This window comes from Empidonax traillii, unplaced genomic scaffold (assembly GCF_003031625.1).
Source record: "Empidonax traillii isolate 1590-97213 ecotype Southwest subspecies unplaced genomic scaffold, ASM303162v1 scaffold10:size5872457, whole genome shotgun sequence".
NCBI lineage: Eukaryota > Metazoa > Chordata > Aves > Passeriformes > Tyrannidae > Empidonax > Empidonax traillii.
The window spans coordinates 5,235,335-5,262,720 of NW_020955203.1; the positions used below are offsets into that span (position 1 = coordinate 5,235,335).

At 44.2% G+C, this 27,386-nt stretch overlaps 1 protein-coding gene across 1 annotated transcript in view; it reads right to left on the reverse strand.

Moving 5' to 3' along the window:
* LOXHD1 (lipoxygenase homology domains 1) overlaps positions 1-27,386 on the reverse strand; it is a 150,132-nt gene that overhangs the window by 11,508 nt on the left and 111,238 nt on the right. The window contains exons 36-39 of the mRNA XM_027885827.1: positions 23,878-24,005; positions 19,445-19,562; positions 11,116-11,293; positions 6,043-6,228 (exon numbers count right to left, since the gene is read on the reverse strand). Coding sequence (XP_027741628.1) covers positions 6,043-6,228; positions 11,116-11,293; positions 19,445-19,562; positions 23,878-24,005 — 610 coding nt within the window. The remainder of the gene's footprint in view (positions 1-6,042; positions 6,229-11,115; positions 11,294-19,444; positions 19,563-23,877; positions 24,006-27,386) is intronic.

The window sequence follows — 27,386 nt, forward strand, 5'->3', positions numbered from 1 at the left end:
GTCTGAGAGAAGGTACGACAGTTTCTCAGATTATATTCTTGCAATTGAAACAAATTCTGTGTTTTATCGAGAAATACTTGATGCAAAAAAACCATTTAACAAGGATGCAGGATAATTTATCCCTGAGAGGCGCAAAGGAGGCTTGTAGAAAAGAGAAGCTTTCACAAAATTGATAATTCTACAGCTACATCTGGCCTTTTGGGCTCCTTCTGCTTTGTAGTCAAAGGTTCCGCAATTCAGGAGATTGGAAAGGAATGAATGAATGCACAAGGTCAACACTGAAATATTCTTCTCTCCAAGTGTGTTATTTTAATTCCTTACTTTTTTTTTTTTTTTTTTTTTTTTTTTTTTTTTTTTTTTTTTTTTTTTTTTTTTTTTTTTTTTTTTTTTTTTTTTTTTTTTTTTTTTTACTTTGTACACTCTGCACTGTGACATCTTTGCAGTGCCTTCTGCTTTAGCTGTAATGGGTCAGTGCTGGGATGTCCCCAGGTGCTGAGGCCAGACTTGGGCCATTTGAAGGGCTAATCAGCCTCGGCACAGGTGCTGGGACTCCACAGGTCTGCAGTTTACACGCTCCTCTGTGCCCTGTCTGAGGTGTTGACTTGCATCCCTGCAGAAAGTTGCAGGAGCTGACATTGTCTTCATTCTGTGTACTGCATAACCCACAAAACAGGGAGGATGTTGGACTCTCCTCTCCTTGGGCAGTTTTACACATCTATTTCTCTCCCTCTCACTTTTTGTTTAAAGCAGGAACTATTCCACAAATCTGCCCTGAGGATCAACAGAGTTTATGAGGCAACAGTCAAGAGCCGAGAAGGGGGCTTAGAAAACTCTTTCTCAAGCCTGATAGCTGAGTAAATTCTTACAAAGGGCTAAGAAAGACAGTTCTTTAGGGCTAGTTGTTTTGTGGGGGGTTTTTTTGTTTGTTTGGTTGGTTTTTATTTTTTTAATAATGTATGGCCTACAAGCGCCCGAAAGGCTTGGAATCATGTCCATGAATTGCAGAAACATGTCTCAGGAAAAGCTGTGTGCTGTGAGATCAAGGCCTCAGTGATTTAACTGCTCCTTAAAAGATACTGCTCCTTAAAAAAGGTAGTGCCTTCAGAGAAAGAAAAGGAAAACCAAGGGTATACAAACGGTTTTGACTTGAGTCCAGATCAAGAAAGGGAATAAAGTACTTTCTCCACTGGAAGAGGCACACAGAAGGAGTTATTGGGGCAGTTAGGCTATTTAAAACTCACTTAGACAATGTCATAGCAGGTGATGGAATTGAGAGAAGGGCCCCGTCAAGTCAAAGAAGAAGTTGGGCTCCATAACCTTGTTATTTACTTCTGCCTTTGCTCCTATAGTAACACAGAAAAGTCTGGTTTATCCGTAATTAGACTCTTCCTGGCTCCCCTTGATTGATGGCAACTGAGATAATCAAGAGTCTGAAATTAATGACTTTAGACAGACTGCTTATCACCTGGGTTCAAATCTACTCAGGCAAATGAGGGAGCTTACTCCAGATTTCCCATACCTTGTTTCATGGAGAAAAAGGCAAAAAACCTAAAATAAATTAAAAAAAAAAAAAAGATAGAAGGGGAAAAAAAGAGGTTTTTCTAGGTAAATGATTCAGTTACTGAGATACTGAGAAACTTTTAGCCATTCTTCCAGAATGGTGATTTAGTCCCTATAGCAGAGAAAAAAATTGAGGCCTATATTTAGAAAGCCAGCATTTCTACAGACCTACAGATACAGATCTTGCATAAACGTAGAAGCAAATGAACTGAGATATGAGAAAATACATAGTGCCTATCTGAGATCAGGAGATGGGGAGTCTGGAAGCGATTAAATTTGCTCAGGGAATCTAAATATATTAGGTTGAACATCAGTATCTCAAAGTAAACAGGGGCAAGATAAAAAGACATGGAGCAAAATTAAAACTAAATTTCATTCACGGCACTTTGCTGTTACCAGAACCTTGCTGGTGAGCTCTAAATTGTCTTAAAAAAAAAAAAAAACAAAAAACCATGAACAAGTTCCTTGAAATTGCAGTTGTGAAGTCTTTAAACTGCCTGTTTTCAAATGAGAGACGACTTCCTCCCTAATCACTTCTACTGAAGTTAGAGGAATTAGATGGGGGCTTCATTCCTCCTTTATATCTCATACAGAGATGCCACTCAGCAGTTTTTTTGTGGGGAAAACGGCATTTCAAAGCATTAAAGCGGGGCCATAAAACTGACATGCTTTTCCCGAGAGTGCAAACGCGGTGTTTGCAATTTAAAGACCCCCTGACAGCCTTTGCCATGGCAATTACTGACTCTGAACACCCCACTGCAGTCAAATTCCAGTGAAAGGATAAACAAAAGAGGGATGAGAACTGGGAGCAAAGCCACTGCAGCAAGACTTCAGCGACAAAGAGGGATTCTGAGCTGCATTGCATGGCAAAGCAGACACATTGGGCAAGGCACTTAAATGTATTTCATCCTGAAATATGGGCAGGTGGCTGACTTCCTGATGGGACCAGGTGATGCCTGAAAGAAAAAGAAGCCTTTCTATGGTTAGCTTTTCCCCTAAGTAGCCCATAAATGTTCAGGGCATTTAATGGGATGCTGTCATTGGTCCCAAATATCAGAAGGACATGTTGGAGAGATTCCAGAGGAGGTCATGGATATGCTGCCAGGGCTGGAGCCCCTCTGCTCTGGAGCCAGGCTGGGAGAGCTGGGGGGGTTCACCTGGAGAAGAGAAGGCTCCAGGGAGACCTGAGAGCCCCTAGCAGGGCCTGAAGGGGCTCCAGAAGAGCTGGAGAGGGACTGGGGACAAGGGATGGAGGGACAGGACAAGGGGGAATGGTTTCCCACTGCCAGAGGGCAGGGTTAGATGGGATATTGGGAAGAGCTTCTCCTCTGTGAGGGTGGTGAGGCCCTGGCACAGGTTGCCCAGAGAAGCTGTGGCTGCTCCTGCATCCCTGGAAGTGTCCAAGGCCAGGTTGGACGGGGCTTGGAGCAACCTGGGCTAGTGGAAGTGTCCCTGCCCATGACAGGGGGGTGGAATGAGATGAGCTTTAAGGTCCCTTCCAACCCAAACCATCCTATAATTCTATGACTGAGGCTGAGGATTTAGAAGATAAAAAAAGGACATCAACCATGTTCCATATCTTCAACATTCAAGGAGCAATGGGGTAGACCAGTGTGAGGCCAAACATTTCACAGGCCGTTGGCAGACAACCATTTACTCCAAAAAAAAAAAAAAAAAAAAAAGGAAAATTCCTAAGGAAAGAATGATCAACATCTGATGCCTCAAATTAATGGTAAATTCAAGCACATTTTTATTTAATACCTAAAGACCCTCATGAATCTGACAAAAACCATACGTGGCCCTTGACCCCTGACCCCACTACTCCTTTCCAAAAAATAGAGCCAGGAATTTCTAAGCCGTGCCACAGCCAATTTATATAAGTTACATATAGACAGCAGGCAAGTCTTCGAAGGATAGCTATATCCTGAGATTCCAGCAGTAATAAATACCCTGCCCACCCAACAAACTGTCATGCTGCATTGTGTGAAGTTTTAGATAGGATATGCTTTTCACATGACTAATGCAAGAACAATGTAGACAACATATGTTAAGACTTAAACTACAGTTTTCCTTCTTTCTGAGGGAAAAACAGCAAGTACATTTTTGCTGAGCAAAAAACCTGAGCGTGCTGTTTGTCCAAGGCTTAAATTAACCCTACAGTCAGCCACATCTGGTAAAAACTATTATTTATAAGTGGAAACCAGTGTTATGAGGAAATAAGGAAACAGAATAAGAGGTTCAAATGTGTATTTATGCACATACTTCAAGTTCTGGACACACGGCTTACTATTCTAGCTGACCTGTGGTGGCTGTCTGAGTACATGCTCTCAGCCCACAGCAAATTTAAATAAATGGAGCCTACTTACTGCTTAGCCTAAGGCTAAACTCTGCTACTTCCCTTTGACACTAACCAACAGCACACAGCTAGAAATTATCACAGCCCCAGCTGCAGCATGGTGCCTCCCCAGCCTACATCAACAGCATTATCAGTGGCACAGAGAAGGTGAACCATGATCATCACCCGTGCAGGAAGGAAAAGGCAACAAAAATCACCTGGCTTAACAGGATTCACTCGTCACGCAGCAGGAAGGAGACCCATGGGACTCACTACCACGTGTGGGTGCTAAATCCTCCTGGGCAAGAACTTGAAGGAGAAAACTCACTGGAAGTTACCCAGCGGACAAAAATTATATCCAGTTCAGGAGATGCCCTGAGCTACGCACAGCAAGACGCAGAGCATCGTGGAAGGATTCCACATGCTCACTCAGTTCCTCCTCTCCCTCAGGTACCCAGTGATGCTGCTGCTGGAAAGAGCTGCTGGGCTCCACAGGCCCTCAGTCTGACCCAGTTCTCATCTTCCTACATCCCAGTCTGAGCCCTAAGGACCAGCTCTGCCCTGGTGGGTGTATTTCATTCTGTCAGCATGGCCAGTCACCAGGGAGCCACAATGCCTCTTGAGGAAAATGTTCTTTTATACACGTTTTAGCTGGTAATATATTTGAAAGCGAATCTGCAAGTCCATGTTGATTTCTTGCTGCTATTAAGAGGACATCTGGACCACCCTTCCAACTGCAGAGATATCTGTTTGCTAAACTAAAACTGTCGTGACTGTTTCACTAGCCAGCCTTTTCCATACTTGCATCTGAACTGCAGATCCAAGGAATAAGTGTTTTGGCAAAGTAATCAGATGAAAGCAACTCCCTTACTGCATTCAGCACCAGCTATATAACATGATATTACAGAGTTTAATCAACTAAATTGCTCTGTGTTATGGGAGTGATAAATCCAAGCTCAAAGCTTGGAGTGTCTGGGAATAAACAATCGAGGACGGTTGTATTTCCCATCTTTCACAGTTGCTACAATACGATTTCTTTTCCTTCTCTCTCTCTCTCTCTTTTTTTTTTTTTTTTTTAAATAAAAATAAGGAGGCAAACTTACAGTACAGAAGTTTGCTCCAGAGGTATTTGTGTTTTATAAATATTGCATGAGATGCAGACTTCCCCATCTGCCGCAACATGGATTAGTCAAGAAGATGATGGCCAGGACACAACCATACTGACATAAAACCCCAATCCCAGCCATAAGCCAGCTGTCTCACTACAATCAGGTAATGACTGAGTACTCCTGCTGCCATTCCTCCTTGCATTTTGATAAATATTACTGCCCAAACAGCCTTGTTAATAGTGACCCAGGTTGGTCTGTGGGAGACGCTGAGCTTCCTCTCTGGGCTGCAGCAAGGGCTGGCTGTCAGGGAACAAGCCACTGCTAATGCAGTATAATCTCTTTCACATGAAGATGGGGTGGGATGGGATGTTGCCACAGCAGTGTCAGTGGTGCTTTTGTTACAAGATACTGCTTGTTGCCTGCATGACAACACAAATGACTGTGACAGCAGTACTGAGCACTGCTCTGCTGTTTGTGACACTAGTCAGGGCGTCTTGCAGCAGGGAAATATCAGAATCTCACTCAGCAGGGCACCAATGGCTGAGGCAGTGATCTTAATAAAGACAGACACAGATCTTTATTTCTGTCTTCTAAAGCTCCCTGTGTTACGCCAGGCTGCATTACCCCACATGTCGGTGTCAGCCCCGTGGCATTAAATTGCTCTGGAAGTGCCACGCTGGCCTATGTGAAAGGTATGGCATGAATAGAGTCGGTGTGTTGGGACAATGGGCCGGATGGCTTTGCTCTGGAGGAGCTATCCCTGTGCTGCAGTGGTGGTTGTGAGCTCAGACTGAAGCTGGGGACCCATCAGGGCAGATTCTTCACCAGCACACAGGGAATGTTCACCCGCATAAAGACAGTGTGTTTAGACAGGCAAGCTGGGACACAGGATCCATATAAAATTCAGGTAATCCACCCAGCCTGCAGCAGAGTTGGGAATAGTGCCCTCAGGCTGCCCTGTGCCCATGGAGTAGAACGTGTTTCCTCAAGTGAAAACGTTGTCCCAGCCTCTCCCGCCCTGCAAGTCACTGCCCTGACCTTTGTTGTCGTGCCAGACCCGCACTTTGCAGAGGTCTCCCAGGCTCAGCATGTCTGAGAAGCTGAATTCGTCCATCTGGTTCCTCTCAAACTTGTTAGACTTGTTGGACTCCTTCAGAGCCAGGGTCCCGCTGTCCCCATACTCCCCAAACAGGATCAAGGACACGTTGGCATCGGTGCCTGCTCCTGGGAGGAGACAGCAAAGAGAAATGTCATGAGTTAGTCTGTCAAGTCAGGCTGGCTCCCAGACCCCAGCTGCATGGGGGGGCAGCAAAGGCAGGCTGGGAGAGGCAGCAGGGGTGCTCATGTTTCTCTGGGCACAGCCCACACATTTCAGTGGATCTGTGCGGGATCCTGCAGGGAGGACATCCCATGGCAGCCAAAATCCAGGCCTTCCAGACCATCCCACAGGCATAGCTGGAAGCTTTGCCCTTGCACTCAAGGTGTGGAGACCATAATGGTGGCAGTGCCAAAATACTGTCCATGCTGGATTTAATGGAGAAAGTCCCAGTTTCTCAGGCAACAGTTTGCCCCACCAGCTACCACCTTCTTACCATGTATATGTTAGGAAAATAAAAATTTCTAAGATGATCTTTATTACCCAATATTGAATTTCATATGTCCACTACTGTCCAATATTTTGCCACAGAAACCAGCCATGCTGTTTCCCTGACTTTTGGGGAGTTCAAGGCCAAACCATCACCTGCAGTGACCTTAGGAACACTTCAGCTGCAAGTGTTACCTTTTCACCTGGCACCAGTCATAATGTGACTGAAATTACTGCATTTTAGTTTTGATGCCATAATAAAAAAGCAGATTCATGGAGAGAAATGTGATTCCACGTTGGTGGACAGGCATTGCTGTGTCAGGACCGAAGCCCTTAAATTTTGGAAGAGGAAAACAAGATCATCAGGCCCAAATCTGCCTTACAAAGAAACTCAGCATCTGCTGCCCTTGGTTAGATAGCCCAGCTTTGAAACTCTAACCACCTGCCAAAATCTTTCTTACACAAGAGTGTCATAAATCCACTTTAAACCATACAGGCAGCATTTCCCACAGTTTCATTCAAACACAATGCAGAGACAAAGTTGGGGGTACGGTAAACTTCTGGAGAAAGCTACCACTTCCACAGGATAACTATTTAAACATAGAAATAAGGGAGAAATCGCAAATGTTCTTAGAGGAAGGTTGGAAAAAAATTATAGAAGAGGAGAAGAAAAGTCATGCAGAGGAAAGGCAAAGCCACATGTGGTGTCCACATGAAAATGGCCAATGTTAAATTGGGGCTGATTTTCAGTAGTTCCCTGGGAAGGGTTTAAGAAGGAAGAAACAGCATCAGGGATTCAGGCAGTTCATCTGGCAGTACCTTTTGTGACCCCAAAGCTTGTTGAGGTGAGGAACAAAGCAAACTCAGGTCCATTTCCTTGCAAGGAGCAGGCTCCTAATTAATACCAGGTCTCAAAAAGCATGGAACCAACTGTTTCTTAGCAAAACCGTCCCTGCAGGAAGAAGCTTATGAAGGTCCCATGCTGTGACATTTCCCTCACAAGCAATTAGCAGGGGATGGGAAAGTAAAGAACAGAAATGTTAAATCAATGCACGTTTCACCTATTTGGGTCTCTGATTTTTTTTTTTTTTTTTTGGTTGTTGTCAGTTCCAGGAAACTGCCAAGAACATTTAGGAACTGCAAAGGACTTGACAAATGAAGAGATGAAGGTACTGTGGCTGCACAAGCCTTAACTGGCAGTGAGTGCAATAGCACATGGGTCAGTACTGGGGTCTGCAGGGCTGAGCTGAACTTCATCACCAACACTCTGAAACAATGACAGAGCATTTCCTCTGCAGATTTCCAGATAACAGTAAATTTGTGGGAGTGGCTGACATGCTGAATGCCAGAATTCCAGCCCAGGCGGGCCTTGAGAAACTTGAGGGCTGGGCAAAGAAGTAATCCCATGGAATTCAGCAGGGAGAAATGCGCAATTCTGCATTTCTGGTGGAATAAACCCTGCACTTGCTGGGAAGCTGCATGTGACCGAAGGGTTATGGCAGTGACATTCATCCTGGGATTGAATCCAAGCTAACAGGAAGTTCCCAGTGTTCAAAGCAAAACGCCAGTTTGAATTCCTGGGTGAGGCTGAGAAACTGAGCAGAGATCAGACCACACCCCAAGGACCCACAGCCACAAGTTGCTGGGGAGGTTCAGGCTGTGCATCTGGGAAAAAAAAACCAAGTTTCTCAGGAATGCAGTACAGGTCTGGATGGGATGCCTGAGGAGGTGGTGGCGGCGGCATCACCATCCCTGGAGTTGTCCAACATTTGGCTGGGCAGAGTTTTGTCTGACCTGACCCAGTGCTGGCAATAGTCCTTCGATCAGGCAAATGGGTGAAAGAACCTCCAGAGGACCCTTCCTACAGAAGTCTCTATGATTTTATGATTCTTACTGAGCAGATGCATCATTTTTAAACAAACTGGGGGCTTGAGTCACAGCCTTCTGAGGCCAAAGAACACAAGAGGCCTTTTGACACACCAGAGACTTGGATAAGGCACTAGGAACTGACACCAACTGTCCTAAATCATGTAATTTGTAGGCTGGAGCTGAGCTGACAACATCCTAATTAATCTTATAACAGCAGAGATAAAAACCTTATGCTTCATTAATGCTTGGAAAATGAGAAAGCAGTATTTATTCATTCCCCATTTTTATTGCATTACCATGTATATTGTGCCTGCGTGTAGAACTGAGCAAGTAAAAATTAACCAGAGAGGACATTTTGGTGCCACAGAAAGAGCCATCAGGTGGTCTGGCCCTACTGCATCTGTGTCAGTGGGTCCTACCTTGAAGAAAATGATTGTGCTTTACTTCTAAGACCAAAAGTGGATCAAGATCTTGGTTTTTGACCAAAGGTTACCCATCTGACTTGTGACACGCACGTTTTAACAACCTCTTGCCTTTCTATCTGTGTGCGGTCTGAGAGCTGCCATCTGAGGTGCTGCTGGTGGTGGAAGAAAGGTGACTGACCTTTGCAGGAGCAGAGTGTTTCCCTGATACAACCTCTGTAGGCTACATTATCATCGCAGCAGAATGACTTTTTGCGAAAGCCAAACTGTGACTCAAAGGTTTCTTTGAGGAAAAAGTAAAATGAGGCTCTTTTTAGACATGCATGTGTGGTGGGGAGGAAATGGCTTATGCTTTCTAGTTTGCTGCAGCACATTTTTTTGTGTGATTCATTTTCCCTGGCTTCAGCCATCTAGGCTAACAATCATGCAGTTCCTGTCTGATTGTGATGAAGAGAGAGTGGCAGAGACCCTCCAGAGGACTTTCCAGACCACTGATGAAGACTCTTCTCTCCCAGATGAATTGACCAGAGACAGTCTAGGCTAGAAGGAACTAAGAAGAACAGAAGTATAATTTTTTTGGAGAGTGACAAATAGGTGAGATGAATTTGCTTGCTTTTAAAAAAAAAAAAAAAAAAAAAAAAAAAGATTTTTTTTTCACTCTGTGACTCTGATGCACTGGGAAGTTAAAGGCTATTGCAGAGGAAAACTTTATGCCTAGAAACTAAAACATTTAATTCCTTGTGCAGCATTGCTGTCCCCAGACAATGTCAGCATGGCAGGAGATGATACAACACGTTCAAACCAACTGTCAAGGATAAAATGCCTTTCTTCCTGAATGGGTCCAACCAAGAGTAACTGAGGAATACATAATGATCAAAGAGGGGAGATGGTTCCTGACTTGTACCCACTTTAGATAAGCTGGAAAAAGTTCAGCATTATGTCAGTGAGCTGTGTGATCTAATCACAAACAGACTCTCTGAAACCTCCCTGTAATCTGCTCTTTCCTACTGGTTGTCGCTGTTCATAATGAAATAAAATGTTTCTTCATTAATACCCATCATCCTTCATTCAATGGGAAGGGCAGACCTGTCTGCTGCTGCTGTCATCTTCTATTCTCCTCTCATTTCTATTTCCATCGCCTTTGTGAGTTAGGGCTGGATTTCACAAAAAAGGTCACAGAAAAATCTACCATTATATTAGATAGATTGCCAGATACATAAACAAACCTTCTACTTTCTCTTTTTTTTTTTTTTTTTTAATGTGTGTGTATGTGTGTGTGTGTGTGTGTGTATTTGTGTGTTTCCCTACATGTTTTTCAGACAAGCAGCAGGCAGAGAAGATAGATAAGAAATGGTGAGGTGGCACGAAGATGATCTGCCAGGGGGAAATTTTGGTATTCTTAGACCACAAGCTGCATAAAGTACGACTGGTAAATCCACAGGGAAAAAGATAATAAAGAAAAATAAAAAATGAAAGAGAGAGATGTAGAGGTCAGGAGGTGGTTCTGTGCACTGGCGTGACAGAATCTCCTTTAAGGGTCAAGCTTTCAAAACAAGGTGTCCTGCAAGACAGTGTCTGGCTTGCCCCACCATACAAGACAGCCTGTATGTGGCTGCGACTTTTCATTTAGCAGCCTGACAGAATTTCTCATGGAAAGAGGCAGTGATCCCAGGAAATGACACAGAAATCCCATTTCTTGGCTCTGGAATCTCTGCAGCTCTCTGTGTACTCTGTTACACCTCTTCTATCTGGTGTGCATTTAGGGATGGTTTTTCACAGCCCGAGATAAATGGTCTCCAAACACTTTGAAAAGGAGAGAGAGTTATTGTTGTCTGCTTTGAGCAAACCAGATAGTGCTGACTGAAAACCTGGAGCACATCAGCACTGACCATCCTACATAGGTGGACCTGGCAAAAAAAAAAAAAGAAAAAGGTGGCTGCTGACCATTGCAGCATGGTCTGGTTATGCTTTCAGTTAAGGTGTCTTCAGAGGAAGCAGAGAGCAGTAAAATTCTGGGCCTCGTGTCTAAATACGTTATGCCCAGAGCTCAGATGAGGATGAATTTCTCAGAATAACACTGCCATGATGAACAGCCAGCCAAAATGTTTGCTTTCCATCATAGTATTGCTAAATTACGCCTTTTAAAACATGATTTCAAATTAAGTAGATGCTTTCCATTGCTGAAAATCAAACTTTTTTGCTAGAAAAGCCATAAAATATCTGCCATGGACGAACCTCCAATATCACTGGTTTTAACCTGAAGAGTGTATGTCGTGTCCTCCATCATCTGCTCATCATTTATGACAGCTGGCATCTCACACTCCAGGCTTCCAGTGGCATTTTTCAGCTTTGACAGCCATTCCCCATAGGTAAACGTGGCCACTTCTTGGTTAGTCAGGTTCTTCAGGACGATCTGTGAAGAGCCAAAATGAGGGGGAAGAGCTTGCTTCAGCTACTGTTTGAATGAGGGCAAAGATTAAATCTATAAAGTGTGGGATACAGTAGAACATGGGTAGGGCCCGGCCATGGCTTCAAAACCTGTACTGAGCTTTCCTGGGATAAATGGAACTCTTACTCCTGTGGACAGTATTTGCTGTGCTGATTTGTCCTGAGAAAATGGTCTTCATAACATCATAACACTTTACCATGTATGGGGCAAAACTGAGGGAGAAATTTGCTCTGACTTCAGAGATGGACAAAGCTCATCTCTGGGAGAGTCAGGCCTTTCTTGGGAGCCAGCACGGAATTCACTCCAAAGAAATAACAGAGTTGTGAAGAACATCACTACCTCTCCTTGAAGCACACATCATCTTCCTTCTGCCTGCCTCCTTTGTGTGAACACGCAGGGATCATTGCAGAGAGATACAAACCAACCCCAAACAAGTTACAGCAAGTCACAGGATAAAATTAGGCCAGCAAAACTTAATGTTTCACACACTTCTCCCTCTGGGAGAAGGTGACAGAACAAACAGTATGCAACAGATATTAGTCACACTATCAAACGTGTCGTGGAAGGAGCTCAGATGCTGTGGTGATAAGAACAGAATGGGAGAGAATTCAGAACAAGTCGGTGAGTTACTCCAACAAACGCCTAATAAAATACCCACCTTCATGTCTCTTCTTGAATGTAGGCTCAGTGGAACATCAGTCAGGTGGGAGAAAGAAATTACACCTGCCAACAGCAGAAACCTAGCAGTGAGTTCTCTCTAACCTGGGGGAGTAGGAGGGAAGGGAGGAGGCAGGGCTGCAAATCACCGTTTGTGTTCCCATCTCACAGAAACAGCGACCGAACCTGAGTGCAGCAGTGCTTCAGCAAACACAGCTGGTGAAGGTCATGGAAACACGAGCCCAGACACGTCAGAGAAGTGTGACAATATTAGGGAGGGATGAATCATGGAGTTATGGGAGATGTTAAAAAAGGGGTGCCTGGAGTTGTGCATTTCCACCTCCTGCTCCAAGCATGGCTAACTCCAAAGACATGTCTAGCTGAGTTTTGAAAATCTTTAAGGGCGTAGGTTCCCCAAGCACTCTTGAATCCTCATCCCCGGGCTGCTCCACTCTCCTTGGGAAGATTTTTTTTCTTACATCTAATCAGGGTTTTCCTCATTGCAACTTGTGTCCATTGCCTCATGGTTTTTTACTGTTTACCACTAAGAAGAAACTGGATAAATGGACTCTGTAACCCCTCTTCAAACAGCAGAAGACTGGACTCAGATTCCCTCTCAGCCTTTTCTTCTCAAGGCTTAAAATCTCAATTTTCCTCAGCCTTTCCTAGCATGCCATGTGCTTCAGCCCCTTGACTACCTCAGTGACCTTCTGCTGCACTCTCAGATATCAGCGTAAGAAAAAAAAACCCCTTAATAAAACTTATCTTGAGATAAAATGTGCTCAAATTCTATCCTCAAACTCCAGGTGTCTCAGTCCATGGCCTTCTGTTAACCTCAGCTGAGATTTCTTGGAGCCTCTAGCAGTTCAAATGAAGAATATTGCTCCAGGTTATAAAAGTTTATTTTAAAGAGGGCAGTAGCTACACCGAAGCTGAGCAGTAAGCCATGCTGTTTGTGCACTGGATGGCTCCACGGGAAGGACACTCATCCGGGGTTTTCAGTCTGCCTGAGGCCAAACAGGGATCTGTAACACAGCACCTTCATCCCAGGGCATTTTTTGGCTGTTGAAGTTGTCCTACTTTTCTAAAAAGCTGCTTGTTCATAGCCAGTGATACTGTTATCTTTGTGGCCATAAATTTTTTCTACAAGTCAAGAGATCTGGAATCAAATTCTTGATTTGAACCAAGCAGAAATCAGCTCTCCCCCACCCCAGCTGGTGACCTCTCTGCTGGGGCACAGGCCAGGAGGAAGTGTCCTCTCTCAAGGATGCATGAATGATGCCTACATCCTCTTAGGTGTCCCACCCAGACACTCTTCTTTGGCTAAAATTTGCAAAACTGGATTTTGAATACTGCCAGTTTGACTGAAAATGTCTTTTTTTTTTCCCCCCCTCCAACTGGTGCATAAACTCTATTCTGGAGAAGGTTCAGCCAGCAACACCTCTGCCCTGCTCGGGAATGACAGCGACGCTGTTAGCAGCAAAACGTCCAGAGCAAAGCTTGCAGGGAATTGTCAGGAAAGCAGTGGGGGGTAGAAGCAGATTAGAGTTGTCAGCTGGAGTGCAATCACAGACAGAGGGATCAGACCTCTCACAAATACCCAGCACATGCCCAGCGCTCCAGATGCTTCTGGGAAAAGCCGTCTGGCTACGAAAACTGCTGGAGCAAAACGCCCTCTCCTTCCATCCCCAGCCCCTCACCCAGGGTGTGGGATTTCATCAGCAGCACAGACACAGGGAGCTGCCCCTGATACCTTGATCTGGGATGCTGTTCCAGTGAGGAACAGGCAGGAGAAAGAGATTCATTTTATGCTTCGTTTGCTCAGGGGAGATCAGCCCAGAAATCCAACTGTATCCTGGGCTGATCCCCAGCAGTGTGGGCAGGACAAGGGAGGGGATTCTGCCCTTCTGCTCCACTCTGGTGAGACCCCACCCACAGAGCTGCCTCCAGCCCTGGGGCCAACATCATAAGAAGGATGTGGATCTGATGGAGAGAGTCCAGAGGAGGCCATGGAGATGCTCCAAGGGCTGGAGTCCCTCTGCTCTGGAGCCAGGCTGGGAGAGCTGGGGGGGTTCACCTGGAGAAGAGAAGGCTCCAGGGAGACCTTAAAGCCCCTTGCAGGGCCTAAATGGGGCTCCAAGAGAGCTGGAGAGGGACTTTGGAAAAGGGATGGAGGGACAGTACAAGGGGAAGTGGCTTCCCACTGCCAGAGGGCAGCGTTAGATGGGATATTGGGGAGAACTTCTCCTCTGTGAGGATTGTGAGACCCTGGCACAGGTTGCCCAGAGAAGCTGTGGCTGCCCCTGCATCCCTGGAAGTGTCCAAGGCCAGGTTGGACAGGGCTTGGAGCAACCTGGGCTAGTGGAAGGTGTCCCTGCCCATGGCAGAGGGGTTGGACTAGATGACCCTTAAGAGGTGCCTTCCAACCCAAACTCTTTGGCGGTTCTATGATCACAGCAAGGGACGTGGAGGTAGCAGGAAATCTGCGGGAGGCTGATGGCTTGGTGACAACATCTGTACGTTGCCCCACTTACCCACCACGAAGCCCCTAAATCTGGTCATCCATCCCAACCACATCACCCTGTGGTCTATGGTGGGACCTGGATACCCCCAGGGGAGCAACATATCCCCCACAAGCAACGATATCTACCCAAGCTGAAGGTAGGGAAACAGCAGTTCAAGGCATTTCTCCCTCTCTCAGGTCTATTTGCCTGATGACTGGAGAGGGGGCCTAAATAGTTTGGTAGAAGAGGTGAAAGCTGAATGTAGCCTTTTTTAATGACTAAAATAGCAGAAAATAAGTCCCATCCTACAAAGAGATGTTTGTGGGTGAACCACACGCAGAGGATGATGTAGGATTTTGGTTTCAATTGTGAGGGTCAAGAAAGCCACCTCATGGAGCTAAGCTGAGACTATATTTATTTTCTATCTGTTCCTGTCAGAAAAATTAGCTTGGCAATTAGATCACTACTTTATATTGCATCTAAGCTGTTTTTTTTAGGATACCCAGGACTTGCTGTTGGACATCCTGTGTGCTTTTTAGCTCAAACTTTCTCAGTAATTATTCATGGAGCTTATCTGAGCTGTAGAACACCTATAAACAATGGAAAGAAAGCAGGAACAGTGTGTATGAACAAAACATTGATAATTTGTTTTGTAGCTCAGCAAATAGTGTAGCTGACAGGAACTTTAAACCAACAATTTGAAACTAATTGCACTCTGTATCCTTCAAGGGAAAGGTTTGACATGTCCCATCGTTTGATTTACCCTGACCCAACCTTCTCCCAGATGCCGTGTAAAACATGCTCTGCAGGGTCTCCGACCCCACTGACACCTAAATACATAGAAACTCATCTTCAAAGACTCAAAAACAGATTTTTATGCTTCTATTGCGTGGCATTGTTCTTCGCTTAAAAACAGGACCCTCCGACTGTAAAACAAAAAGACTTTGCTCTGTTGCAAAGAATAAAAGTCAGCTTCAGCTATATAATTCTCAATTCTCAATAATAATTCTCAAATTCTCTTAATCTCCTTTATACAAAGGAGAAAGAACTGAATAAAGACCAAGTCCCACATGCAGGATTATTTGTGACGTTTGAATGCAATGCAATTAGCGCTTCATTAAGGCAGCTTCTTATCTGTCTGGCTTTGACAGCACAAAGTAACATTAAAATTCTGAGGGAAGCAACTCTGCAGAATTCAACAGTCTCATAATTCCTGCTATTTCACTCAGACAGCTTTCATCCCTTCTTGCTTCTAGCTTTTCAACTGCGTATCTAAGACACTGGGCAGCAGGTGAAATCATCACATGCACTGAGGAACCAGCAGTCCCAGGAGGAGGTTTTCAAAGTGCTCATTTAGGAAAGTTTCCTAATTAGAAGCCAATTTATATGCTGAGGGTGGGGAGGCCCTGGCACAGGTTGCTCAGAGGAGCTGTGGCTGCCCCTGGATCCTTGGAATTGTTCAAGACCAGGTTGGACAGGGCTTGGAGCAACCTGGGCTAGTGGAAGGTGTCCCTGTCCATGGCAGGAGGTTGGAATGAGATAATCTTTAAACTTCCTTCCAAACCAAACCATTCTGTGATTCTATGATTTTATGATTCTGTTCCCTAATTTTTTCAGAAACACAGAGCAGTGTCATGGTAGCTTGATGTGGAAGAGCATGAGATTCAGCATTAGGCCAGAGGAAAAGATTCAAACTCCAGGTTTCTCCCAGCAGTGGTGTGATCAGAAAAATCTCCATGGATGATGGAGAATTTTCACTATGCCTTTTTGTGCAATGATCAATAATGTTCATTCTTTCCCGAAACATCACTAATCATATTTTGCTCCCTCCAGAGGTTTAGGCATCAGCATTTAAAACTTATTGCTGCTTGAGGTGCAGTTTCAGTTTTCAGTACCAACTTCATTACTTCGCTGAGATTCTGAATGAAATTTTAGTGTATTTTATCTAGACAGGAAAAAAAAAAAAAAAGACTACTTGCCTGCTTGTAAATTGAATCTTTTGGCTGTGTACAACATCGTTGATAATTCATGCATTTTAATTGGTATTTATGCATTTCTATTTCCGGTAAACTAAAAGCAGTGTAAATTACTACTAGCAACAGCTTACCAAAAGACCAAATAGAATTAAAAAGATCATTTATTGTTAGTTTAATAGAACAAGAAAACTGAGAATATGCTGTAGATAAATGGAGCAACAAATGGTTAATTACGGGGTTGATGGCTTAATCTAGCTTCTCGTTTCACTGTGCTAGTTAGCACTAACTGTGAACCATCTGTCTGAGAGTTTAGCACTACCCCCACAAGTATTTCATTATGCAGTTTTAATATGCACTTTTGACAGAAATGGAAATGGGCTCCGATCAGTTTTCATGTCACATCAGGCTACGTAAGTTTTTAAGGTTGGAATACAAATCAGAGAATACAAATCCTCCCTTCCCTCTTCCAGAGCACTCCTGTCATCACCCTCTGCCTGGGAAAGCAAATGTTATGTTTACCTTTGCAGGGAATGTGGGAAAGAAAACCAGTAAATACAGTTCTCTACATATCACTGGAGTTAGAAGATCCTCTGCGCTCTGTTTCTTGAAGAAAAATAGAAATTATGGGCAAAATTTTCACAAGCTCCTAAAATCATTAAATGATAAAAGAATGGGTTGGGTTGGAAGGGACCTTAAAGACCATTTCATTTCTACACCCTGCCGTGGGCAGGGACACCTTCCATTAGAGTCAGATGCTCCAAGCTCCGCCCAGCCAGGCCTTGGACACTTCCAGGGATGGAGCAGCCACAGCTTCTCTGGACAACCTGTGCCAGGACCTCATCACCCTCACAGCCAAGAATTTCTTCCTAATTTTCAATCTATATTTCTCTGCTTCTAGTTTAAAACTGTTCACCCTTGTCCTATCACTATATGCCCATGCAAAAATTATTCTCCCTTGCTTTTATAAATCCTCTTTTAAGTCTGCTCTCAAGACCTGTTCTTGCGTGCATGGTCCATATGTGTAGAGCTAGAAAATGGCTATAAGCCCATTGAGTAGGTCAAAATGAGAGTTTTGCCCATTTTCCTTGGAATGCCTTGCTCTGGGTAGGACAGTCCAGCAGTCTCAGGTTTGGAACGCCTGACTAGAGTAGGCAACAGGAAGGTGAGAAGGTGCAATGAAAGATGCCTCTACCTCTTGCTTTTGAACTATTGCTGATTCATGACTGCAAGACCTGGATGAATAACTTTATTTGATTTCATTTTATATGAATATGATTTATAAAACTCAGGGGAAGGTATGTGAGAAACGACAGAGGGAGTTTGACCAAGACGTCTGAATCAAATCAGAGAACAGATTGAGTTATTCCTTAGGCACAGAGAGAAAAATTCTGTGTCTATGGCTTCTTTTCTAAAGATATATGCTGGAGGCCTAATCCTTTGAAAAGCTGCACAAGCATTATCATAGAATGTTAAGCGTTGGAAGGGGCTTTAAAACTCATCTCATTCCCACACCCTGCCATGGGCAGGGACACCTTTGACTAGCCCAGGCTGCTCCAACCCCATCCAACCTGGCCTTGGACACTTTCAGGGATGGGGCAGACGCAGTTTCTCTGGGCAACCTGTGCCAGTATTTTATCACCCTCACAGTAAACAATTTCTTCCTAATATCCAGACTAAATTTCCTCTTTTTCAGTTCCCCTCCTTCCCCATCTGCTGAGAAAAAAATTAAAAGTGAAAATACTTGAGTAAAAATGGTACTACATGATAGGAATGCTTTTTAGCTCATGTTAATGAAGGTGAAGAGGAGTTCATAGCTCCACTGAGAACTGGTGGCTACCTAGGGCCAGTATTTGGAAACATATTATCTATGGGGAAAAGAAGAACCACTTTAGATTAGCTGAAAAAGTATAAAGGACCCAATGAAAAAAATCATGCAGTGTTCTTTCTGACCATGGGTTAAGCTACTGGGTCTTAAACTATTCTCATTAAAAAGTCAAAATGCCGAAATCCATCAGGATATCTACTTCAGAAAGAGCATGCTAAATGAAAATGGCAGAGATGTGTTTGTTTCTCCATTAATGAAATCTGACAGTGTGGAATCAGCACATCACCGTCCCTCTATCTTAGAAATATAATTACAGAGAGCCATAACAAGCAAGCTGCTTTTTAACTGCCCAAATACAGGTGATCCTTACAGGTGACCTGGTGGTTTGGCAAAGAAGTCAAAGGCAAGCACTGTACCTGTGTGCAAGATAGGATACCAGGGAAAAATACCATCAGTTTGCATATTCCATCCAAAATGCAAGATAAAAATGACAAATTACTTACATGAACAAGAAAAGAAAGAAATCTGCCTGTGTGCTAGAGGAGGAGAAATGGGAGAGATGGGATGATCCAGCTGAAAGGATGGATTATATGGAAATGCCCTACCCAAGCCAGGCTCTCTCTAGCTCCCTGCCTGGCAGAGGGGCAAACACCCTCCTACAGGTTCAGAGCATGGCAGAGAACTGCAGGGTCTGAGGGTACATCCCAGGGGCCAGAAAATATTTCAGGTGCCTTGGGGACAAGCCAAGGCTCTTGTAGGAAGGGAGGGTGGGATCTAACAGCAGAGCCTGTGGTAAAATCACAGAATCATTTAGGTTGGAAAAGATGTCCAAGGTCATCAAGGTCACCCATTAACCCAGAAACACAGTGGCCACCACACCCACAAGCCTTTTGAACACTTCTAGGGATGGTGGTTCCACCACACACACACACACACACACACACAAAAAAAAAGCTTTACAACACAACTTTTGCCCTCTTTCTTGACTCAATTCCTGCAGAAAAAAAAAAAAACAAACATGAGAAACCAAACAGAAAAAAAAAAAAAAAAGGAAATTATTAAAAGTGAGTCACTGGGTGCTTTTCTCCTCTTTGCCAGGGCCTGAGGGGTGTCAGGACGAGCTGCCTGTGGGAGACGCGCGGTGCGGAGTTACCCTTTCCAGGAACCAGTGCGGGCGAGTCCCCTTCCCATCCGTCCGGATCCTCATCTTCCTGAGGGGTGCAATATCTGCAATCTCCATGATGAAACTGTCCTCTTGGCCTCGCTCAAACCTGGGGGGAAATGAAAGGTGGGGGAGGTTTACAGAGTCGTTGCTTTACAGAGTCGTTGCATCTCTGTGCGTGCCGCGACTCTCACCATGCCAACAGCCTCAAATTAAAAGTTTACGAGTGCACTTTATTGGACTTGAGCTTTCCCGTGCTGCAGTCACCAGCTACTGTGCTGTTGGCAAGACACCTCAGTGCAGATTTGACAGGGATTCCTCCTCCCCTGGAAAAAAATCAAGCCCCTACAACAGCACCTGGAGCCGTTCCAGGCAGCCTGTAGCATATATTACCGCTCTGTTTGCAACCAGAACAATAGCAACTCACAGTCAGGCTTCTGCACATCGCCTCCCTCCTGGCGGCTGCCCACTTGCCTGCCCTTGGCCCGTTCCAACTAGGAGGCAAAATAATTTAGCTTCATCTCCTTTCACTGAGGCTCAGCGCATAACTTTGTGTTTGCTGCGGAGGGAGGCAGTTGCTGCAGCTCATCTAAATACAGCACCCAAGTGCTGTTTCGCAAGTCAGAGCACAACACCTAAGCTTAGTAAGGACAGGGAAGCTGTGTTAGAGAGGAGACAAAACCAATATTATGAATTTGGGGGGTTTGGATTTGCATGCTGTCTCTGTCTTTGGTAAGAAACCAGGGTGGGTTTGTGTAACGTTGCGTGAAAGACCTTACCCTGCGCTTGGCTGCTGTGTAGAGGCACAAGGATGTGTAGGAACTGCTCATCCATAGCAATCAGCAGAAAGCAGGAAAAAGGGAAAAAACAGCTTACATATGCTTCCTGAAGAAGATTACATTGGCTAGGACCGTGCCTTCCCTCCTGCTTGGCATCGCTGGAGCTGGGAGGAAAGCCTTGCACCAGTGGAAGTGCTGCCTCAGGCTCAGTACTACTGTGTTCAGAGCTACATCTTCCAGTTGGCCCCCAAAATACTCTGGCACACCCATTGTGGGCTTGGACTTGGAAATCCAGCCCTTGCTAAGGAGAAGGGCAGCCAAATCCAGGGGGTCTACCGAGCACCACCGTGACCACTGTGCTGTTGAGGTTCCTCCTTCAAGCTTCTCCTTGTGAAGGTGTTAACTGAGTCTGACGAGAGGTTTGGGAAGACCTCTGCAAAATGTGGGCACTGCCATAATAGAGACAATCCATAGTGATGATATCTCACTCCTGACAACTCTTTCACCCTCCTATAGCTGTGGAGTGCCAGAATACGGAGAAAAACCATTTCTTTACCAACCTCTGTTCAGATTACCCCCTGCAGCACGAATGTGATTATCCTCACACCATCATCTGAGCCTGCATAGCTGCAGATGTTAGTAACAGGGATTGGCTCAAGCCTCTCGGTTTTCATCCAGGCATTGTTTTCCCCGCACTCCCAGAGGCACTTGGACAGGGCGTTTTGGTCCCAGTCCATTTCTAGTTATTAAGGGTTATGTTTGCTCTTTGAAAAACTCCCCTCTCGTTATTTGTCTTTCTGTGGTACCGGATACCAAGACAGCCTGTCTCACTGTGAGAAAGAGAATGCACTTTTGTGCCTGGTCTGGATTGATTTCCACTTCTATTTAAGAAAAAGGTGTGAACCCTTTCAGCCTGAATTATCCCGTGATCCTATGATCACTGTTACCTACAAAGCTTCATAGAAATCTCTCACTCTGAAGCTTTCTGGGCTGAGCAACTCTTAGGTTAAAATGTCTGCTAGCAAAAGAAACCACTATTTATCTTCAGTAAATGCTCTGTTCAAAGTTTGTAATGCTGATACTCACCTGCTTCCAAGAAGTCATTGTACTAGAGGGAAGCAATTGCCAAAGTGACAAACTGGGTGACCCAGAAGCTCTTTTCTATCCCTAATGTATATGAAGATGAACATAAGCCTGAAAAAAACTTGAGCAGGGGAAGAAGTAGCCAGACAAGCTGACTGCTGCTATCCCTTTTCCAGGACATTGAACCGTTTATCTGAAGGATTTCATTAAGCTTTCTTACCCATGCCTGCCCTTATAAATATTTCTATTGCCCAGGGGTCTTGGCAATAACAGTAATGTAGCGAAAATTGCCCTAAATCTGCGGCAGGTTAGACAGACGGTTCTTCGTAATGCACTAAGCTGCTGTGAGTGAACTGGCACTGGATGGCTCCAATAAAGATGAAGTGCCTTTTGCCATTTGGTTGTAGGAGCTCTCACCTATCCCTGCACTGCTGGCTCGAAGGCTGGAGAGATTTCCACGCGGAACAAGAGCTGGGGGAGCCTTTGTTGTTAACAGCTGGATGAAGAGTGGTGGCAGTGGTGTGGAAACAGAAAGTGTGTGAATGTGGGGACATGAATGTCCTCTGCAGAGAATGCTAAAGGGATGACAAGGGCTCTGTACAGCTGGGGGTGTGATACAGGCAGCAGAGATGTTCCAGTACAACCTTAATAACAGCACAGCATCCTGGGGATATTAACATAATAATAGCTGTGTGTTACACTTCCTTCTCCTTTATCCAGCCCCAGTGAGTTTTCAACACCTTTCACAGATCTTCTACTGGCAGAAGAAAACCCAAACAACTAACAACATAGAGAGTTTGCGTTTCTCCTTTATTGCATTTTCATATCCTTGTATGAGAGATTATTCTTCCCACCCATATGAAAAAATGTAATTTTTTAAATAGGTCACATAGTTCAGGGATATCACTTGCCTTGCCAGATGCAGCAAAACTGCAACCCCTCTCCTGAAGGGTTGATGTTGTCTTGGACTCCTTTAGAGATTTTTTGGTTGACATACCCTGATGGAAAGTCTGCTTCACTTTTAAATATAGATGCGGTCCATTTTCCCACCTACTAGAAGTGACTGTTGGGATTAAATTAGTGGAAGATGGACCAGTTTGGGCTTGCCCAGGGTTTTGGAAGAGGTGTGTCCCTGATGTCCAGACTTGCTGGTAACCCAGGTGCATTGGATGTCTCTCTGTGACTGGGAGCAGTGCCAAGAGCTGTGGTTTTCTACTCAACTCAGCTGTGCTACTTGCAGAGATTTTAGTCAGCAGCACCTCTGCTACCTTTTTTTTTTTTTTTTTTTTTTTTCCCCACAGCAAACAAGGCTGGTGCTCATTGTTAACTAAACACATGAAGGTTTCAATCTTAGCTGAACACGCTTGTCCAGACACCTACTCTGCTATGACAGCTGCAAGTAAAACATCCCCTGAGCAAACACCTCTATGCAGGAGCCTTATCTTCAATTATCCAGCATCACCTCAGCAGGCAGAGCTCCAGCTGTGTGGCCAAAAGCTCCAACCCTTCTGATGCTCTGTAGACTCTTTGCTGAATAAGATCAGAGGTAGTCAATCAACTGAATTTAAGAGTGATGAAGGCTGTGTCCAAAAGATGGTTCATTCTTGAGCATGCAAAAGCTTTCTGTACCCAGGCGGGTGCCAGGAAGGAACAGGAAAGTATTGGGAAAAGGGTGGCTGGTGGCATGTGAGGTTTTTTTGACTTACAGAAGCGCTGGGATCAGACAAGGGTTATATTGGTTGTTAGCTGCCTCTACTGAAGGAAATATGAGTTTTCATCTTTTTAGGAAAATGAGGGCATGCAGTGCAGCACTCTGTGTAGCTCACAGCCCATTTCCACCTCTGGCCACATCTGGGCAGACAGATGTCATCCCATGTCCCCTTCTTACAGGTTGCAGACAAGTCAGGTCCAGTCCCAAATCCATGCAGCTGCATCAGCATGGCACAGAGCCCAAGGTAAAAAGCTCACTTTTCAGCTGGGCCCCCAGCACAGGTCCTGGCATCTCTCAAACAGCCTCTGGACCAAGCTGGCCAGCACCTGGTCAGCTCAGCAAATGGGAGGAACAGACAGAGGACAGGCAGTACCTTCCCATCCCAGGCACTTCCCAAGGCGGGAGTGGGCATGCTGGTTTGTATTTATTTCATTATGCACTTACTATGTGCATTCCCATTAAATTATGTTTAAATTAAAGTACTTGCTTTTCCCCAAAAGATGAGTTTTGCAGAAATTTCCCCTGTGGTTCCCTGAAATGTTCACAGCTCCTCTTGGAGACAGGGCAGGACTTCACACATCTCCTTATCTCTGAAGACTCTGAGGAACACGTTAAACAAAACTTGGACAAATAATGGTTTCCCTGGATACACAGTGCTCACTTTTCCCCTGGTCTGCTTAAATACCTGACAGAAACACTTACAAAGGGCTCATTTCTGAATCCACAAAGTCGAGGGGAGTTAATTTTTGTGTTCCAGCGGGAGCATGATCAAAGACCCGACTTCTTCTTGACCCGACACAAGAATGTGTCATCACTCCACTTCTAACCAACAAAAGTGGCAGTTACCGTACCTGTCCCCATTTTTTTCCAGCTGCATTTCCTCAGTGTTCCCATTGGATCCAAAGACAGTCATGAAAATGCTGGTGTCGGTACCTCCACTTTCGATGTCTCCAGTCACAACCGTGACTTCGTAGAGAACCTGGTGAGGATTGGAAACAATCAGAAGGTTCCTCCTTTCAACTAAGGTAGACTTAGTGTCTTCTCAGTATCTGTTAACAATGCTGTGTTTTGGATTTGGAATAAGAATGGTGCTGATAACACTCTGATGTTTGGGGTTTTTTTTGCTGAGTGCTGTTTGTTCTAAGCCAAGGACTGCTTTTTCCCTTGTCTCGTGCTCTGCCAGGGAGGAGGTGCACAAAAGAAACTGAGAGGGACTCTGTCTGGGTCAGGTGACCTGAACTAATCAAGGGGATGTTCCACACCATAGGATGTCATGATCAGTATATATAAACTGGGGTCAGTTATCTGGGACAGGCTGATCTGGGTTCGGGAAAAGGGGTCTGGGATGGGTCAGTGGGTTGTGAGCAATTGCACTGTGCATCACCTGCTTTCCTCCTTTTAATTAAAATTTTTGACCATTATTATTGCATTTTACTTTCAATTATTAGGCTGCTCTTAGCACACAAGTTGTTTTACTTTAATTCTCCCCCCCCCTTCCACTAGGGCGGGGAGGGAAGAGAGGAGGGGCTGAGTGAGTATAACTGCGTGATGTTTCATCTCGTGCTGGGCTTAGAACCACAACAGAAGGTCTCATTTGAAAGTCTGTGCCTAAACCTGGCAAAAGCCTGGGCAAAACACTAGACAGGCTTTGCTGGAGATCTGCTTCTTCTTCAGAAATGGCTACAACGCAGTTTCTCAGCTTCTCTGCACAACATGGTGCCTAGAGGAGAAGTCAGAGATTGAAACTCTTACTACAGGACCTTGGTCTTTGCATCATCTGTGACTTTTTCTGCAGATTTTCTCAGCCCAGACTGACTCAGAATGAGGCGCATTCATTGTGACAAACACATGAACCACAGAATCATCACACGGATTGGGTTTGAAGAGACCTTTAAAGGTCACCTCATTCCAACCCCCTTCCACGGGCAGGGACACCTTCCACTAGACCAGGTTGCTCCAAGCACCGTCCAACCTGGCCCTGAATGTTTCCAGGGATGGGGGATCCACCACCTTGCTGAGCAAAACTGTGCCAGGGCCTCACCACCCTCAGCACAAAAAATTTCTTCCTTATGTCTAATCTAAGCCGACCCTCCCTCAGTTTAAAACCATTATGCCCTGTCCTATTGCAACAGCAGTGACGAAGATCTGTGAAACTGCTTCTCCCTGGGGGTCACAGCCACCACATCAGTGGCTGGGTCTCCAACCCACTGCTACTGGCATCTCCTCCTGGAAACCTCCCAGCACTCCAGACTCCTGTACTGGACCAAAATCTTGCTAACTAAAAAAAAACCAAACCCCAAACCACAGCAAACCAAACCACCTCCCAAAGGCACAATTGTTTCTTTTTTTTTTTTTTTTTTTCCTGACTGCAGAATGTTTCCCCTAAGTGTTCGGTGTTCATCTGGGCAACATTTAGTCCAACATGACTAACAGTTTTGAAGTCTGTACATTGGAAAACTCTGTAAGGCAGAAAAATGCAGACATCTTATTCTCTGACTGCTGCTTTGAACGCAGAGCGTTCCCACGTCTTGTGCACTGAAGCCATGCCAATTTGTGAAAAGATGTTTTGTATCATTTTCACCTTATTAGCCTAATTTTGTTCTTTTCTCCTGACATGGGAATAATAAGACTCAGAGCAAACATGTCAAAAAATGTGCAAGTCTCAGTGGCTGTCAGGGCAATTAAGATTTTTAGGCCACTTAGATGCTTTCAAGATCATAGCTATGGTAACGACTTCAGGATTTAAGAAGTGGAAGAATATCAAAAAAACAGCCCCAACAAAACATATTTCAAATAGTGCACTGCTAGGCCAGTTTTATTGGCCTGAATTGTGACTGTCACATAAATAAACAGTGCATGGGAATAACGGAATAGAAAAATTATTTTTCGTGTTTGATCCTGAGTAACCTGTCCATCACATATTCACCCATACACGTTATAAATCATAGCAATGCATCATATTTGCCACAGGAAGGAGAAGAAAAACTTTCACCAGTGCATTAAAGGCTTTTAATGACTGTGGTGGACATTGTGTAATTTCTATAAGTATGGGAAAGCAAATACTCAATTTAAAGCAAAAAAAGAGGGAATATCAAGTCAGGAAGACAATTAAGTTGGAGTGGGTACAGCACAAGAGTCAACCACACGAAAAACAGAAAACCTAATAATTTTCCCAAAGACCCAAACATAACAGCTGTCCTTGAACTCTAAAAACTAACTACAGCTATTGACAAGGGAATAGTCCCAAATTCCTTTAGCTTGGAGACTGGTCAGAGCCTCAAATGCTCACTTCTGATTTCACATCCCAAGCATCTCCCTGGATTTCCTTCAAACCTTTCAGCAAGTTTCTAGCCCAACATCATAGAAAACAAAAAAAATCGTAGTTAGATGTGTCTATTTTGGGCGTACTTATGAAAATAAATATTCAGGACTGTGCTTTTAAAGGAAGATTGAACATAACTCTTCATTAAGATCCACTTCAGTGTACAGACAGGCCATTAGCTCACCAAGAGGAGTTTGGAAACCTTATCCAGGAGGTTAAACAACGTATTGGACATTTTTATGAGACTGGTGTTAACCTTGGTATTCAGGGTGAGGGAGGTTTTTATTCCCTCTTAGGTCAATTCCAACACTGAAATCTGCGCTGATTTGTTGAATCCTTCACAGATGCTAAAAATGTTACCAAGTTTTTGGGTGTCTGGGGAACAAGAAAGATTTCAGGAGAGTATCTTTAGCTTGGGAATCAGGAGCAGCATAAAGAAAAATTAATGTACCATGAAAGTGTAACCTGACTGTAAATAGAAGCACATCTGTAGAGATTTTAAATTGCCATACAGGTATTAAACACGGTATTATTGTCACATTCATCCAGACTCTTATTTCTGTCATAAATCTCACATCCAAAATCAGCATAGCTCAGCTTTCCAATTTGTACTTGCTTGAAATATGACATAGCAGATATTACTTCAAAATTCATATATATGGATGAAAAGACTACAGAGTTTCTTTTCATTACTTATTCAACTTTAATCAGTTATTCTTTTCAAAGATCAAGCTTACAAATGTCTCCATGTTTCAGCAACTTCCAATAGTTATTAGTTTCTGACTGAATTCAGTTTCCTTACCCTCTTATTAGAAAATCCCATATGTAGCCACACTACGCAGAGAATTAAATATTATAATATAATTTAAATATAATTAAATAATAAAATATATGTTTTATATACACACATATATTAAAAATATATATATAATTAAATATTTTCACTACTCTAATCTGATGAGTTAGAAGTATTTCCTCACCTTGCAGCTGCTCCTACCCTATGGGTACCAGGTGATGCACTGGGTGCTCCAGGTTTGG